The 14,822-nt window shown below is 46.4% G+C and overlaps 1 protein-coding gene across 1 annotated transcript; it reads right to left on the reverse strand.

Moving 5' to 3' along the window:
- Nucleotides 1-1,521: 1,521 nt before the first annotated feature.
- Nucleotides 1,522-14,822, reverse strand: VCP (valosin containing protein). The gene is made up of 17 exons (XM_032477902.1): nucleotides 14,514-14,822; nucleotides 11,115-11,226; nucleotides 10,753-10,925; nucleotides 9,566-9,708; nucleotides 8,858-8,988; nucleotides 8,270-8,401; nucleotides 7,302-7,404; nucleotides 6,517-6,650; nucleotides 6,302-6,437; nucleotides 5,852-5,964; nucleotides 5,279-5,443; nucleotides 5,059-5,181; nucleotides 4,584-4,796; nucleotides 4,069-4,377; nucleotides 3,629-3,784; nucleotides 2,349-2,503; nucleotides 1,522-2,197 (listed from the first exon to the last, which is right to left on the reverse strand). The coding sequence occupies exons 1-17, from the start codon at nucleotides 14,528-14,530 to the stop codon at nucleotides 2,092-2,094; spliced, it is 2,421 nt and encodes an 806-aa protein (XP_032333793.1). The 5' UTR covers nucleotides 14,531-14,822; the 3' UTR covers nucleotides 1,522-2,091.

Here is a 14,822-nt window from a genome sequence, read left to right on the forward strand (position 1 = left end):
AATCACAGCTCTTATCCTACGTGAAGAAGAGATTAGCTATAGTAAGATCACATTCTAACTCCTTTCTGTAAACCCTGTGGGGGAAAAGACGAGCTGCCTATATAATCTGCCTCTTGGTTTAAGTATGCAGGCTCCTGCAAGTGTAAGCTGACAATAAACAGTGCCTCATACTGCTTTCTACAGTTTACAAACCACTGTCCATCATTTTATCAGACTAAGAATTCTGAGGCCTCAGAAGAGCAACTTCATTGTCTGATGCTACACTGCTATAGGTACAAGTGCCAGAAGCAAAGCCAGACCTCTCACAAATCTGCTCTTGTTTTTTCCTAAAGAACCCATAGACCTTTAACCATCTTCCCTATAGACACACTGTATTACAAGTGAGAGCAAAGCAATCATTCCAATACAAATTTCTATCACATATCAACCAGTATCTCTACATATTTTGTGGGATCTTGCCTTTTGTTCTGATGCAGAGGTACCAAATGTCTTTTCCCCCAAAGACCCTGTCTTTGGTCTCACTGAGGGTAGGCTGCTACAGGGATGAGACAGAGTTACAGTGTTGAGAGTGGGACGAAGACTGAAAGATAAGCCATCAGGACACCTAAATGGTGGGAAAACCAAAGAAGGACCAAAGACAGGATCCAGTGGAGAAACGTGCCATTGGAAACAATGGACAGTCAATGCAAATCACAAAAGTGCAAAAATATCTATTTCATAGCACATGAGTTTGAGATGCCCCGGTTTAATCAGCCAATATAACTATCTTGAGTCCTTGGAGATTACCTATGTAGACCAGACCAGAGCCTGGTACAAATATTAGAACAACTAATATAAATTTGACTCAGTGGATTATTTTCTCTGCACCATACTCCTCATTCAGTAAAGCATCAAGGTAGTGATCCCAGAAGCACTAAGTGATTACACTGGTACTTGCTAAACGAAGAGGATACTCTATACCTGGACAAAACTATGCAAGCAGTCATCTGAAAAACTAAGAGAGGGAAGGATGTTTAGTTTAGAAAAAAACACATTCAATACTAGAATTTCATATTAGAAAAAAGCTATTTTTTATAATACAAATTACATAAAGGTGGACATCATTTGAAGTGCTCCTCAACCAGAACATGAATGTACTGAATTTTTAGAAGCATGAAGAGAACATTCATCTCCAGACACAGACTATATCTTTCTATAACCTTAAGATTTTTGAAGGGCACCCCATTCCAGCCTTGGTCAGGAAAAGGGGCTCTGCAGGCCTAGTCTCACCACTCCCTTCATATGTTGGTGGAGAATGCCACATTCTCCACACCTGGAGCTCCATCAGACTGCTCCCCCTCCATTGCAGTCCTATCCAGTGATACTGCAGACACTGGGTGAGGCAGCAGCATACCAATATTAATCAGGAGGGGAAGATGGTACAATCTTACTTCCAGGATTTCACATCTGGAAGAGTGCCTTGGCAGTAAGGGGTAGCCCAAGGCCCTTCCCAGGAAAAGAAGCAGGCACAGGGGCCAGGACTCAGGCTCCATTTTGACCCAACGTTTATTGTCCTTTTACAACATGTCATTTTTGGTTTAGAAACTGCTTGTGATTAGTTTTCCAACATTAACTCAAAAGCATGTAAAATAAAAATCAACCTACTCTCTATATAAACACCCAGCAACTGTAGCCCTTCACCCTCCTGCCCAGGTTGGGTAGGGGGAAGAAGGGAGGGTTGGACAGCATTGAGTGAAGTGCAGGTGCTTTACTGTGGAGAGTGGCAATAATGCCTTTGTTCACACCACAGAGGTCCCCTGCACTGCCCCAAACTACAACAGAAATGGCGTTGGCCCAAGGCCCAATTCCCTGTTGGTAATTCACTCTCCACCTCCCAAATGAAAAATCACTTTTATTTTATCGCTTTTGTTTTGTTTTTTGTTTTTTTTTGCAACAGTAACCCCCTGTCCAGAGTCTGACTGTAGCTGAACTGTTCAGACTGAGGAATGGAGCAGGCCGCGGGTGCACCCCTGGTCCCTCCTGGGCGAGCGCCCCCACCCTCAGGGAACAAGGTCCAGCCAGGCCAGCTCACTGTACACTGGCCACCACCACTTAGCCATACAGGTCATCATCATTATCTTCTGTGTACACACTGCCACCTGTGCCACCACCACTGCCCTGACTGGGGCCAGCTCCACCTTGGTTTCCTGAAGGGAATCTGCAGAAGGGCAGAGGCAAAAAAAGAGGGTTAGGACAGAGCTCATGTAGGATTTTCACAACTACCCCTTCTAGCCTCCTTCGGGATCCCACTATCTTGGTTGTACAGTTCCCCAGGACAACTTAAGCACTGCCCACTGAGACCTAGTTACCTGAAGCTGCCAAAGCCCCGACTCTGCTGAAGGGTCTGAGCAAACATCTCATACTTCCGGATGTCATTATCACTGACAGAACGGCGGGCAAAGCGCATGGCTTCCTCAAAGTGATCTCGGCGGATCTCAGGCACTGGATCATCCTCTTCTACTTCCTGTTGGATGGATAAACACAGACCACCAGGGCTAGTTAAGGCTCAGCCTGGATTCCTTCCCCAGCCTTCTGGACCCTCATTACTGCAGTAGCTTATGGCAGAGACTTAGTGGATTGGGCCTCTGCAGTCCAACCTAAAAGAGTTGCCAGGACAATCTTCTTAAAACTGTGTCACCACTCTGCTTAAAAAACCTGTCAGTGCATTCTAGAAAAGGTAAAACTGTAGGGACAGAATTCACATCAGTGGCTGCCAAGGGCTTACAGTGGGAAAATGAGGCTGACTAAAGTGGTATGACAAAACTTTCTGGGACAACTGAAATCTGTGTATCTCAACTGTGGCAGTAGTTATAGAACTTATATGCAATTGTCCAAAAGCATGCAAACAGTATACCTAAAAAGGGTGAATTTTACAATATGTAAATCATATCTCATAAACCTAAATTTTAAAAGGAAAATGTCAATCTGGATTCCACCTTACCTACTGGCCTCACTTCCAGCAACATATGACCTCTTAAATCTACTCAGGTTTCCCCAATTCCTGCAATCCTACTTCTCATACAGGTTATTTGGGTGGCTTATTTTCTTTACCCAAATTGTACTCTCTCTTCATAGCCCAGCTTAAGCCCTGTCTCTTCCAGTGAGAAGCCACTCAATTGCTGTGACTTATGATTAGAATAGGATTAGAATATCAGTAGTTTATAAGCTTTTATGAAATGGAGGAGAGATGTCACAGATTCTCCGCAAAAGGTAAAGAAACCCATTCATTCATTTATTTATTTGCTCATTAAGTCAGTCACTAACACACACACACACACACACACACACACACACACACACACACACACACCCCAAATTCTGCATTTAATTCAGGAAATTCATGGATCACCAGGGATAGGTCCATGGATCCTAGGTTCTAAGCCCTGCTTATTTCTCTGCTGAGCTCTTCTCAGCGTTTATAATTCTAGATTGAACGGGTTAACTGCCCAGCATTCTCTCTTCAATCCCCTGCTAAACATTTTAGCCAGATGATCTTTCCAAAACCTTATATTCTTAATTCTAGGGCACTGTGGAGATTATCCACTGGCTCCCCATGACTGGCACATGTGGGGAAAGGATGCAGACTCACCATGGCTGATGGGTTGGTCTGCCTCTCCCGTTCTCTCCTAATCTCACTCTCGATTGACTCACGGATGGCCAGCTTGCAAGCACGTTGGCAAATCTCTGTCAAGTCAGCTCCAGAGAAGCCATTAGTCATCTTAGCCAGGAACTCCAAATCCACATCCTAAAAGAAGCAACAGAGCTGTCTTAGCATTTAGCCTCTTCTCTCCTGGGATATGCTGATCTTTGAGCCACCCAAGCACTCTCAATTCCAGTTTGTCCAATCTTCTGCCACTCTGTTTTATTTCTTATTCTAGATTATCCTAATATCCTCAAATATTCTATCTTCCCTTTACAACCATAACCCCAGGGATTCCCCAATAGAATCCTGTCGAGGAACCAAAGCACTCCATTGTGCTCTGCCTGAGGATTCAAAGAAGTCCCCATGACCCAAGACCTTGCACCTGCCTTGGCAACTGGGGACTTGCGCAGGTTAGCCTTGAGAATGGCAACACGGGACTTCTCATCAGGAAGTGGTATGTAGATTAGCTGATCAAGGCGGCCAGGTCGCAGGATGGCAGGATCAATGATGTCAGGTCGATTGGTAGCGCCAATGATAAACACATTTTTTTTTGTGGACATGCCATCCATTTCTGTCAGGATCTGGTTGATGACTCGGTCAGCAGCCCCACCACCATCTCCAATGTTGCCACCACGGGCCTTGGCAATGGAATCCAGCTCATCAAAGAACAGTACACAGGGGGCAGCTTGGCGGGCCTGTGTGAGGGACAGATGGACTCAAGCATTAGCACAATTGGGTCTCTCAGACCTGAGAAGGAACAGAAAAAACAGTGATCTTCACTGCTCTAGCTGAGCTGCCAGAACAAGATGGTTTTAACTCTCCCAAAGAAACAGGCTCTACCTTGTCCCCACTAACTTGTCCCCAAGTAAGTGAATTGACAGCCCAGCTACTTGCAGCTTACCTTGTCAAAGATTTCCCTGACATTGGCCTCAGATTCCCCAAACCACATGGTGAGCAGCTCAGGACCCTTGATGGAGATGAAGTTGGCCTGGCACTCATTAGCGATGGCTTTGGCCAACAAGGTTTTCCCACAGCCAGGAGGTCCATAGAATAGTACTCCTTTGGAGGGTGTCATGCCAAATTTGAGGAATTTGTCTGGGTGCTCCACAGGATACTAGGAGGAAAGGGAAAGAGGGTTCAGGCATAACCCCATAGTTTAAAAGAAACCTAACCAAACAAAAGCACCCTTCCACACTACCCCATGGTGTTAAGATCTAGGTTCCCTAAAAGCAGGCTCCTTGGCGCCTCCATTCTGAGAACAGCAAGTTCCTGAATTATGCTCAGAATTCCTGCAGTGAATGTGCCAACACCCCAAGACCACTCAGCTCAAGTACAATGTACTAAGGCAGTGACTCACCCTGGACCAATTATCTTACCTGGACCAGCTCCTGAAGCTCACGTTTGACATCCTCCAGGCCCCCAATGTCCTCCCAGGTCACCTGTGGCACCTCTACCACAGTTTCCCGCAGTGCTGATGGGTTGCTCTGGCTCAGGGCCCACTAAAAAGGGAAGAAAAACTGGGGAATGAGACTTGCCAGGAGCGAAATCAAAGTGCAGCGCATGTGTGTGTATTTGAGATATGGGTGCAGCCCTTACTCGGAAGTCATCCATAGTAACTGCCAGGGAGTTCATGACCTCAGCATCAATGGTCTCGTCCTCTAGGTCAATGAGGTCCATCTTCTTGCGAATGGCTTGCAGAGCAGCCTCAGAGCACAGAGCCGCTAAGTCAGCACCCACATGCCCATGAGTTTCATTGGCCACCTGTAGAGAGAAGATCTACATACTATCCTGTCTCTAAGACTGAGCTGCCTTAGGAAGCTCAGAAACAACAGAATCCTGCTCCCTTCCCTTGATTCCTATCTGGGTCCTCCCATTTCCCTGAACATATATACTAGCAGTCCTTTCACTAGCTGGGTTTTAAGTATTCAAGCCTGGACCTGGGGCCTGTAAATAAAGCTACCCCCAAAACTCTGGTTCACTCTAACGCAGTGTCAACCAAGGAACATGCCAACTCAAGTTTCCTGGATTCAATCTCAGATCACTTCCCTTCTCTTGCACAGTAATCAAAATCAGTCTTCTCACATCTTAAGCTTATGTCCCTAGTCAGTTGCCTTCAACTGCCTAGAAACAGATATCCTAACTTCTGGCCAGCTCTCATCACCACTCCACCTGTTCCAGGTCCACATCATCTGCCAGCTTCATGTTCTTGGTATGGATCTGAAGAATTTCCAAGCGTCCTGTAGCATCAGGAATTCCAATATCTACCTCCCTGTCAAAGCGACCTGTGGGACAGTGTATAAACATAGACAGGGCTTATTTCTGGTCCAGAGGGAAGAAGAGACGAGCCTAAGGTGACAACCACCCCAGTCCTGGAGTTAGCACTGAAAGCCCTATATCCTGAGAAATCCCTCAGTCTCACGCAAACCAGCATGGTTGATCACCCTAGACATGACACGGGATAAGGGAAAAGACCCCTGGGCCCTAACACTGCAAGGAGCTTCATGAAATCCTCAGAATTAGGTGACTTAGATAAAGGACAGATGTGGGATCAACAGGGTTAAGCCCAGCAGAGCCATAATCTCCCTGTGAGCAAGGACAGCAGAAATTTGGGGTCCTTACCAAATCGCCGTAGGGCTGGGTCAATGCTGTTGGGTCTATTGGTTGCTGCCATGACAATCACATGTGCTCTCTGCTTTAGGCCATCCATGAGGGTCAACAACTGTGATACAATACGCCGCTCTACCTCCCCATGCGTCTATCAAGGACAGAATGTCTGGTCAGAAGTGAAGTCAGGACCTTTCAACACCCCACTATCCCCTAAGGTAAGTTCCTACTTTCTCTCTTTTGGGAGCGATGGCATCCAACTCATCAATGAAAATGATAGCAGGAGCATTCTTCTCAGCCTCTTCAAAAGCTTTGCGAAGGTTGCTCTCAGACTCACCAGCCAACTTGCTCATGATCTCAGGACCTGAAACCATACAGAATGGATGCAATCACAAAACTACATCCTTCCTCAATCTCAAAAGAAATCAGTTATCTTGTTTGCCCAGCCCAGAAACAGGTCCTGGATGAGAACGTGGTAACCTCTGCCTACTTTCTCACAGCCCCTATCAACCATTATCCCAGGATAGCCACCAAGCCAAGACAGAAAGAAACCACGGGGCTAAATATACTTATCTCACAGTCAAGCTGGAAGTATGAAGATGACAGCAGATGCTCTGGGACCTCCGGCCAGAGCAGCAGAAACAGCATACCAGTTGGACCTCTACTAGCGAAGTATCATTCTCAAAGAGCCAGCTGATCTCAGCCAGTCTTTCCCAAACCCTCTCAAATATATAAGCACAGACTTTTTGAGTTCTCTTTCTAACTTGTTCCACCTAAATGTCTTCAGCCTGTTCACCATCTTTTGCAAAGTGGGGATAGATCACGGGACACCAGAGTAGAACACCCTCCCCTTGCTTCTTTTCTGTCTCCAATGTAGCCCAGCAGAATAAAGATACTAAAGTATACACAAGGATATGTATATAAACATGTCCATGAGTTCTCCAGCTCATGAGACTGGGTCATGGTCAGCTCAGAGTTGAGTCCAGCCAAACACAAAGTGAACCAAGTCTCTTACCATTGATCAAAAAGAAGAAGGCTCCAGTCTCATTTGCCACAGCTCGAGCAATCAGGGTCTTCCCAGTCCCAGGAGGTCCATAGAGTAGGATTCCCCGAGGAGGCTGAGGACCAGTATCAGAGGGTGTGATTAGGTTCAGACTTCCATCTTCTCCCAACACCAGCCACCCTAAAATGGCCTGACAAGGGCTCTATCTAGAGAGGGTGAGAATCAGAGCTCAACTCTGACACCAGGAAGAATGAGCCCTTAAGCAGCAGCTGCTAGAAGACAGTTTACTTCAGACCATACTCACTCCTCTTATCAGCGAATACTGCTAGAAGGCTGACAACATTTATGATTGCATAGGAGACAAAGAGTAGAGAAACCACACTAAGAAACTCTTAGTGTGACTGAGTCTGACAATCCTAGAAATCAGGAAAAGCAAGAGGCCATTAGGCCAAGGGCTTGACTTGAGACAGACAAGAGCCAAGGACTAGCTTAGCCATTTAAGAGTGTTGCTAGAGGCTCACTGACTCCACTAATCACAACTCTCCAGGATTTATTATCATGTTGGGATGCCTTCCCTTACCAACAACCACGAGTTTTTCTCTTTGAAACTGTCTTTTCTGTGGCCTCATCCACAAGTAGCACATGGAAAAGTGCCCACACAGAAGATAAAATTATTTATACAGTGTATACTAGGTAAAGGGGAAATAAAGTCCATTAGATAAGGAAAGTCTTTAACATTTAGAAGTATTGTAATTAAGAACAAAAAAAGATATGCAACAGAGAACTTAATTGGCCAACTCTGTTCTAGACCATTAGTAGCTTTAATGACTTCAAAGCCCTCTATAAACTCAAATAAAGTATTTCCTCTCTAATCCAAGGCAATGATGAAACACACATATGAAGACAAGTCCCAGGATTAGACAGCAAGTAGTCATTAATCACCACCCTAAACTATATCCCACAGAGTCCAGGATGCTCACCTTCACACCAATTGCCTTAAAGAGGGCAGGATGTCTCAGGGGCAGCTCCACCATCTCCTTTATTTGAGCCAGCTGTTTCCTACAGCCACCAATGTCATCATAGCCCACTTCATTCAAGGACTCTTCCTCATCCTGAAAATGAAGGAAACAAAGAAAAGGAAAAGGTAGGAAAACTACTATCAGCAAAAGTTGAGTTTCTCTAAATCTGAGAAGATTTTCCTTTAAAGGGATCATACCTCCAAGAGTAACTCTAAGCCCTTCTCTGTCACACTGTAATTAGTCTTAATGGGATGGGCTCCTCTAAGACCTGAAGCTAGAAACTCTGGGAAATGGGCAGGGGTCTAGATGCCATTAGCATCACATCTTTAAAAATTATTCCAACCACTTAGATCCTTCAGGTTCAATCTAGATTTTAAAAATTATTGGAATCAGATACTTTCAAGAAACATCTAGGCCCAGAAGCAAATAGCTAGGTTTCCCACCTTTGGAAAGCTTAGCTATCAAGTCTGGGTATTCTTTGGAACTACTGCATGACTGCCTCACTGAGTTATCACAAAGTAGGGTACTGGAATCAGGGAGAGAACTCACCTCTCGTTTGATAGGCTCCCCTTCACAGTGGATCACTGTGTCTGGAGCAACAATGCAGTAAGGACTGGGATCTGTCTCCACTACTTTGAACTCTACGGCACGCATTCCACCCCGGACAAGGAAAATGTCTCCTGTGAGAGCAATCAGCACAAGAACAGTCAGAAGTGTCTATTACCAGACCAAGTGAGAATTCCTCATCAGGACCTGGGGTCTAGAATGCCCAGTTCACTAGATATTGCCCTTTCTCCTTCCCATTCCCATTTTATTAAGCATCAGGCAAAAAGAGAAAGCTAAACTGTGAAGAGTCCCTCTGCCACTCAAGACAGTAAACAAAACCTGATGTGCCAGAAGTCCATGAGGTTTTTGACTTCTGGGGTATAGATAACCCAAGCTTTCACCACCACCACCAGTGGTAGATCTGTGCTAAATAGTAAGTACTAAACACACTTTGGACTTGTGACACAGCCAAATTGGCCTATCTCTTCCTTCAGAGATACAAGATAGCTTACTCTACTAAAGCAGAGATGGGGAATGGGAAAATGGAAGAGTGGGAGGAAGGAGGGAAGGAAAGAGTTCACATGAGCATACATACAGAATGTGTGTGTATGCACACATATGTGAGAATGAGACAAAGGTGTCCCAAGGTTTACTCCCAGGTACCCCTACAAACAATCATCCTTAAGTTCAGTCCCTAGGATCATCACTTACCTTTCCGGATGGGCCGATAAGCTTCCAGGAAGTATGGCTTAAGGTATACCTCAAAGAGATTGCCAGTAATGCCTTCCACTGTGTCATCAATGGGTAGTACATGGATACGTTTGCCGTACTTCACATCAGGGCATGGCTGGATGCTGAGGATGACAAGCAAACTCCACATTACCAACCATACTGCAGCCCCAAGCACTGGGTGTCCAAAAGGGCCTGGCACAGAGAGCTGATGGCGAGCGAAAGAGAAAAGGCAAGGATGGCTTTAGGTGAAGGGAGGCAGGAGGGTACAGTGGGAGTGAGGGCAAAGGAAGAGCCAAGCAGAACAGGTTCATGTGCACGGTGGGATAGTGAGGGGAGCTGCTGGGGCTGCCAATCCCAATCAGTGAGCCAAAAGGAAGACCCACACATCTGGAATCCCCCCGAAAGACACAGAAAGGAGGGTCTTCAGTGAGAGACATCCAAGGATGACCCATTCTGGTTAATACTGGTGATCCAATATTACCAAGGGAAACCTCAGTCTGTTAAGTATCAGGGTCAGAGAAACAAAAGTGAAAAAATAATTTCAGTCAAGTGATCAGAGCATCAGAGCACCTTGAGAAAGTGACTAAGCATCTCTAGGCAGACTACATGAAACCTAGAATTCATGAAAAAGAATCAGAAGCCTGAGATGTTCCTGGTCAGGTGACAGATAGTTGGGTAGCAATGGCTAGAGATGACTGAAAGATGGAGAAGCCTCTTGCCTAATGTCCAAAATCACTCAGACTGGAGCTGTCCTGGGTCTGGCTCAAACAATGCTTCTCTCCTAGATTAACTTGGACCCTTAAAAGACCTGCTAGGAATCCACCTTCCATGCCCACACTCCCATCTCATAATTTGGCAGACACAAACCCTCAAATGGTATCCTAAACCAGGGTCTAGGGTGTGATAAGTTATACCTCTGATAGAAAAAAATAAAACTACCAAGAAAGCCACTGAAATGCCAACTTGTCCTAAGGATCATTCAGAGGCAGATTTTGAAGTCCCACAGGCAGAACCAAAACCTAAAGACAACCCTGAAACATAAGTCTTCCCATAGCCTGGAGGTTCCCATTATCTGCAGCTGCCAAGGCCTTTGCAGGGGTATACTGCCTGTAATGCACACTGTCTCTGGCCTCCCATCCCTGAGGGGCCAAGAACCCCACACACACCTGATGACATCCCCTAGGTGTACGCGAAGGTTATTCCGAACAACTCTATTCATTCGAATCTTCTCATCAGAACATGTGTCATCAGAAAGCACAATGCACACAGCTTCCCGCCTCTTCTTTCCTTTCAGCAACACTGTGTCACCTCGGAACAACTGCAGCTCATCCATCTTGGGCTGAGAAAAGAAGGTTAAGGCCTTTGGGTCACTGGGCCAGGGGTTAAGCAGCAGCCCTGGAGGTTGGGATTCCCAGTAAACCCCATTCTATCTGTGGTCACTGCAAGAAAAATGAGAAAAGAAACCTGGGAAAAGCCCTCAGGTTGGTTAAGTGCAATAAGCAAAGATTGGACTGTGGACCCAACTTACCTGGGACAACGATACCACACTGTTGTCCTCATTGATGGCTTCATCAACAATCAACCGATTGGGACGGTTCTTCTGTTTAAGAATGGCTGTTGATAAATCATCACCTTTTGAACTAGAAAGAGAAAATGAAGTCAGTTCCAAAACATATTCCAGCCCCAGGGGCCCCACTAGTCTCTAAAATTCACACTTAAGAAAGAAAGAGTGGATAGATGAAGCTGCCCCTACACAGAGAGTTCAAATGAAGAGAAATTCAGCCAAGGTCAAGAAGAGTAATACCTTGTAATATGTACAATTCCTGTTCCAGCAACTCTTGGTATTCTGAGCACTGGTATCCTAGCTATAAAGCCCCAGGTGATCTTGCCCCATGGTCAGAAAACTAAGACAAAATAAAAGTGGAGGCTGAGCAGTAACTGGAGAAACAGAGCCTTAGACAGCACAGAACAGTGATAAAGAAAAGGGACTATGAAAATCAGAACTGTTAGGTCTGAATTCCAATACTGCCACTGCGTAACTGTGATCTTAGGTAAGTTATTTAAACTCTCTGGAGGTTGACAGCCTCATCTGTAAAATGGGGACTAGAGTAGTACCTATCTCAGAGGATCACTGTCTTAAGTGAGATAATGAACACAAAACGTTCAACACAATGCTTGGCATATGGTATCAATGGTCACAATGATTAGCACTGCAAAACACAGCAAAAGCTCTTTGCTAAACTTTTTGCAGAACAAAGTTGCCAAGACAACCTCCTGCAGGGCTCGAGAAGGCCCCAAGCCCCACAGATGGAGTCTGGGAACAATGAAGCAAAATCATTAGCAATACCCTCCTTACCAGCTAAACCTACTGAACGGCCGGGCATTCTATGTACCACAGGTATGCCAAGCATAAAGACCATCATATTTGAAAAAAACAAAACACTAACAGATCTGGATGGAATATTCATGAGAAAGAAGCTCAAGCTCAAAAGGCATTTCACAGTAATCTCTGCAAAGACACACAACTCCATGGTGTTGGTTCAAAATGTCAAAACCAAAAAATGCTGAGACATAGGGCAAATCCAAATCTCTCTTGCCCAAATCAAGGTTGCCTGAGTCTGAACTCAGTTTAAACCGTCTAAACAGTTTCTATTTCACTTCCTAAGATCATTCACTCAATACCAATTTCTCACCTAGCTCATCTTCAGCCTTCACTAACTAGACTCAGTGGGCTCTCCCTTTGAAGAGCTACCTCCTCTTAGTAAGGCTCAGGAAAACATGATCATTAACCAAAATAAGGAGGCCAGACAACGAAAGAAGTGAAGAAATAAATAAAAAGGAACTTCTTCCATGGATTCTTTTTTCCCTCATATATATATATTTTTTTTTATGTCAAACACTGTTCTAGGATCTGAGGATTATCAGTCAACAGAACAAGACAAAATAATGTTCTTATTGGAAACATCTTTATAATTTGCAAGGAAAGAAAGATGTCTATGCTCTAGAGCACCAGCTAGGGAGTGTGAGGTTATTACATCATTTGGTCCTGATATGCTGAAAAGAAATATAAATCCCATTAATCTAAAAAAGTTGTAAGCTTTCTGCTAACCATCTCACGTAGGCTGCACCTTTAGTCATTCCCTTTAAACTAGCTTCCAAGAGTGGAGTTTCCTCAGCTTAAACTTGCTTCCCTCAACCCAAAAGTGCTGGGCACACGGCTGCAGAGCAGGCATACTCTTCTAATACCCTGGAGAGCCAGCATGGTCAATGTGAGAGTTGAGGGCAATTTTAGGCCATCAATTCTCCGTCTCCTCCATGCATCAAAATAATCTCCAAGGGCTGCCCACCTTCCTGCTTGATATATAGGACTGGGGCTAGAGAAAAATAAAATGCCAGATGTCTCTAGTCATCATAGTTTGTATTTTAACCCCAATGTTGCATTCTAGGAAAACCTTCAATCTGCCTACCATTTATCTGATCCTGGCACTGGAGATGAGTGGTATGCTCTTCCCTTAAAGACTTTTAATTCCATACCTATCTACTAAGATCAAAGGAAGTAACCTCTAAATGAGGGAATTCAGCTTAAGCATGGGCTAACAGCAGTCCTGGAGGCTCTTTGAGACATCCCCTAATCTTCTGTATAAGTCAGGCCCTTTCCAGAACCCCAATGGGCCACAAGGGAGTTGGACAGAGTTCAGCCAAGAGTCATCAAGATGCCCTAGAGTTTAAAAACTGTCTATGATGCCAGGTTCCAAGAATTTTAGACTTTTACTTTTCGTTTTGGAAACTAAAGAATAACTAGATAACCTAAAAGACTACTTTAAGTATTAGTAAATAGCCCTTTTAATTAGGCGCCTGAGTAACACTTTGTCTTAATTCAGAAACTTCAAAAAAAGGAACACATCTCAAACTCTCAAGTCAGGAGGGTGATCTGCATAGAAGAGTTTTCATAGGATGGCAGTGTCTTTTCTTTTCCTGTGTCTAAAGCTCTCGATTCTAAAATGGGCATAAGTGGCCAGGTTTTATGTGATGCTTTCCTGAGGAGTGGAAGGCTCAAGATTTCTCAACGTAGCTGGTTGGGAAAAAGTGTGTGTGTGTGTGTGTGTGTCTCTCTCTCTGACGAATTTAGGGCAACCCTAACCTTCACCCCATAAAGTCTGAAATCTAGAAAGGCCCACACAATACGAACTGAGATTCGAATTTTAGCAAGAACCTAACGAAGCCCATTTCACAACATCAAGGAAAACTGACAAAGCTTTCTCGTATCAGTAACAACAGGCCTTAAATTTGAAGGTCAGATGCGAAAGGCTGGGCCCGCCCTCTCCCTCAGGTCGTAGAAGATGCCAACCACCCACCAGGCCGACCCGGCTCCAAACGGGCCGTCGTGAGCTTCCCTGAGCTAGCCAGGCCTTCCCCCACTCCGGCCTCCACCTAGGTCTCCGGGCTCCTAAGGCCTTCACGTGGCCCAAAGTCCACGCCCACCGGGCCCAGTTGGGGCGTCTGGCCCGCGGGGCCTGCACTCTTTGGGGACCAGAGGCCTACAGCGGGAGGCAGACCGGATCGCAGGTGGGCGCCCCAAGGCCCCGCGGCTCCGCGCCGGCACTGTTGGCCCGCAGACTTCACTAGGCCCGGACGACTGTCCAAAAGGAGCCAATGAGGCCGGCTCGGGCCTGCATGACACAGCACGATCTGGCCCAGGCCCCGACCCAGGCCCAACGCAAGCCCCGCCTAGGGGGCGCGCGGGTGCGCAGCCGGGCCCAGCGGGGTCCGCGGCCCCTTATTCCCCCTTCCTCTCCTTCCCTCTCTCTCTTCCCGTTCTCCACGTCCTAGACGTGCCCACAGCCAGGCCCGGTCGGGCCTACCCAGCGCCGCGGGTCTCCCGGTGCGCGCACCCGCAGCGGGCGGACGGGCGCGCGCACACACTCACTCAGCTCCAGAGGCCATGGCGCGCGCCTCTCCCGGCCGGCGGCTGTGGCGGCCCACGGGTAACGGCTACGAGAGGTGGCAGGAGACCGACTGGGCCGAGGCTCGGCTCTCCCGGGCGGGGGGCGACCGGCGGCGACAAACCCGCAGACGGCCTCCCTCTCGCTTCCTCCCAGAGGCACCGGGGCGGTGGGCGGGCGGGGTACGCTGGCGCCTGATCCGCTAGGGGGTAGCGGCAGCGACGACTCAAACGACGGCTGCAGACGCTTCGCTAAGACTGAGCCTAGAAGAGCCGAATCATCGGAAGGAGAGG

Source organism: Camelus ferus, chromosome 4 (assembly GCF_009834535.1).
Source record: "Camelus ferus isolate YT-003-E chromosome 4, BCGSAC_Cfer_1.0, whole genome shotgun sequence".
Classification (NCBI taxonomy): domain Eukaryota; kingdom Metazoa; phylum Chordata; class Mammalia; order Artiodactyla; family Camelidae; genus Camelus; species Camelus ferus.

Coding starts and splice junctions, on each gene's coding strand:
- VCP (XM_032477902.1), bottom strand. Junction 10,926..11,114: donor GTGTGGTATCGTTGTCCCAG/GTAAGTTGGGTC, acceptor TTCTTTTCTCAG/CCCAAGATGGATGAGCTGCA. Junction 2,504..3,628: donor AGACCAACCCATCAGCCATG/GTGAGTCTGCAT, acceptor TCCATCCAACAG/GAAGTAGAAGAGGATGATCC.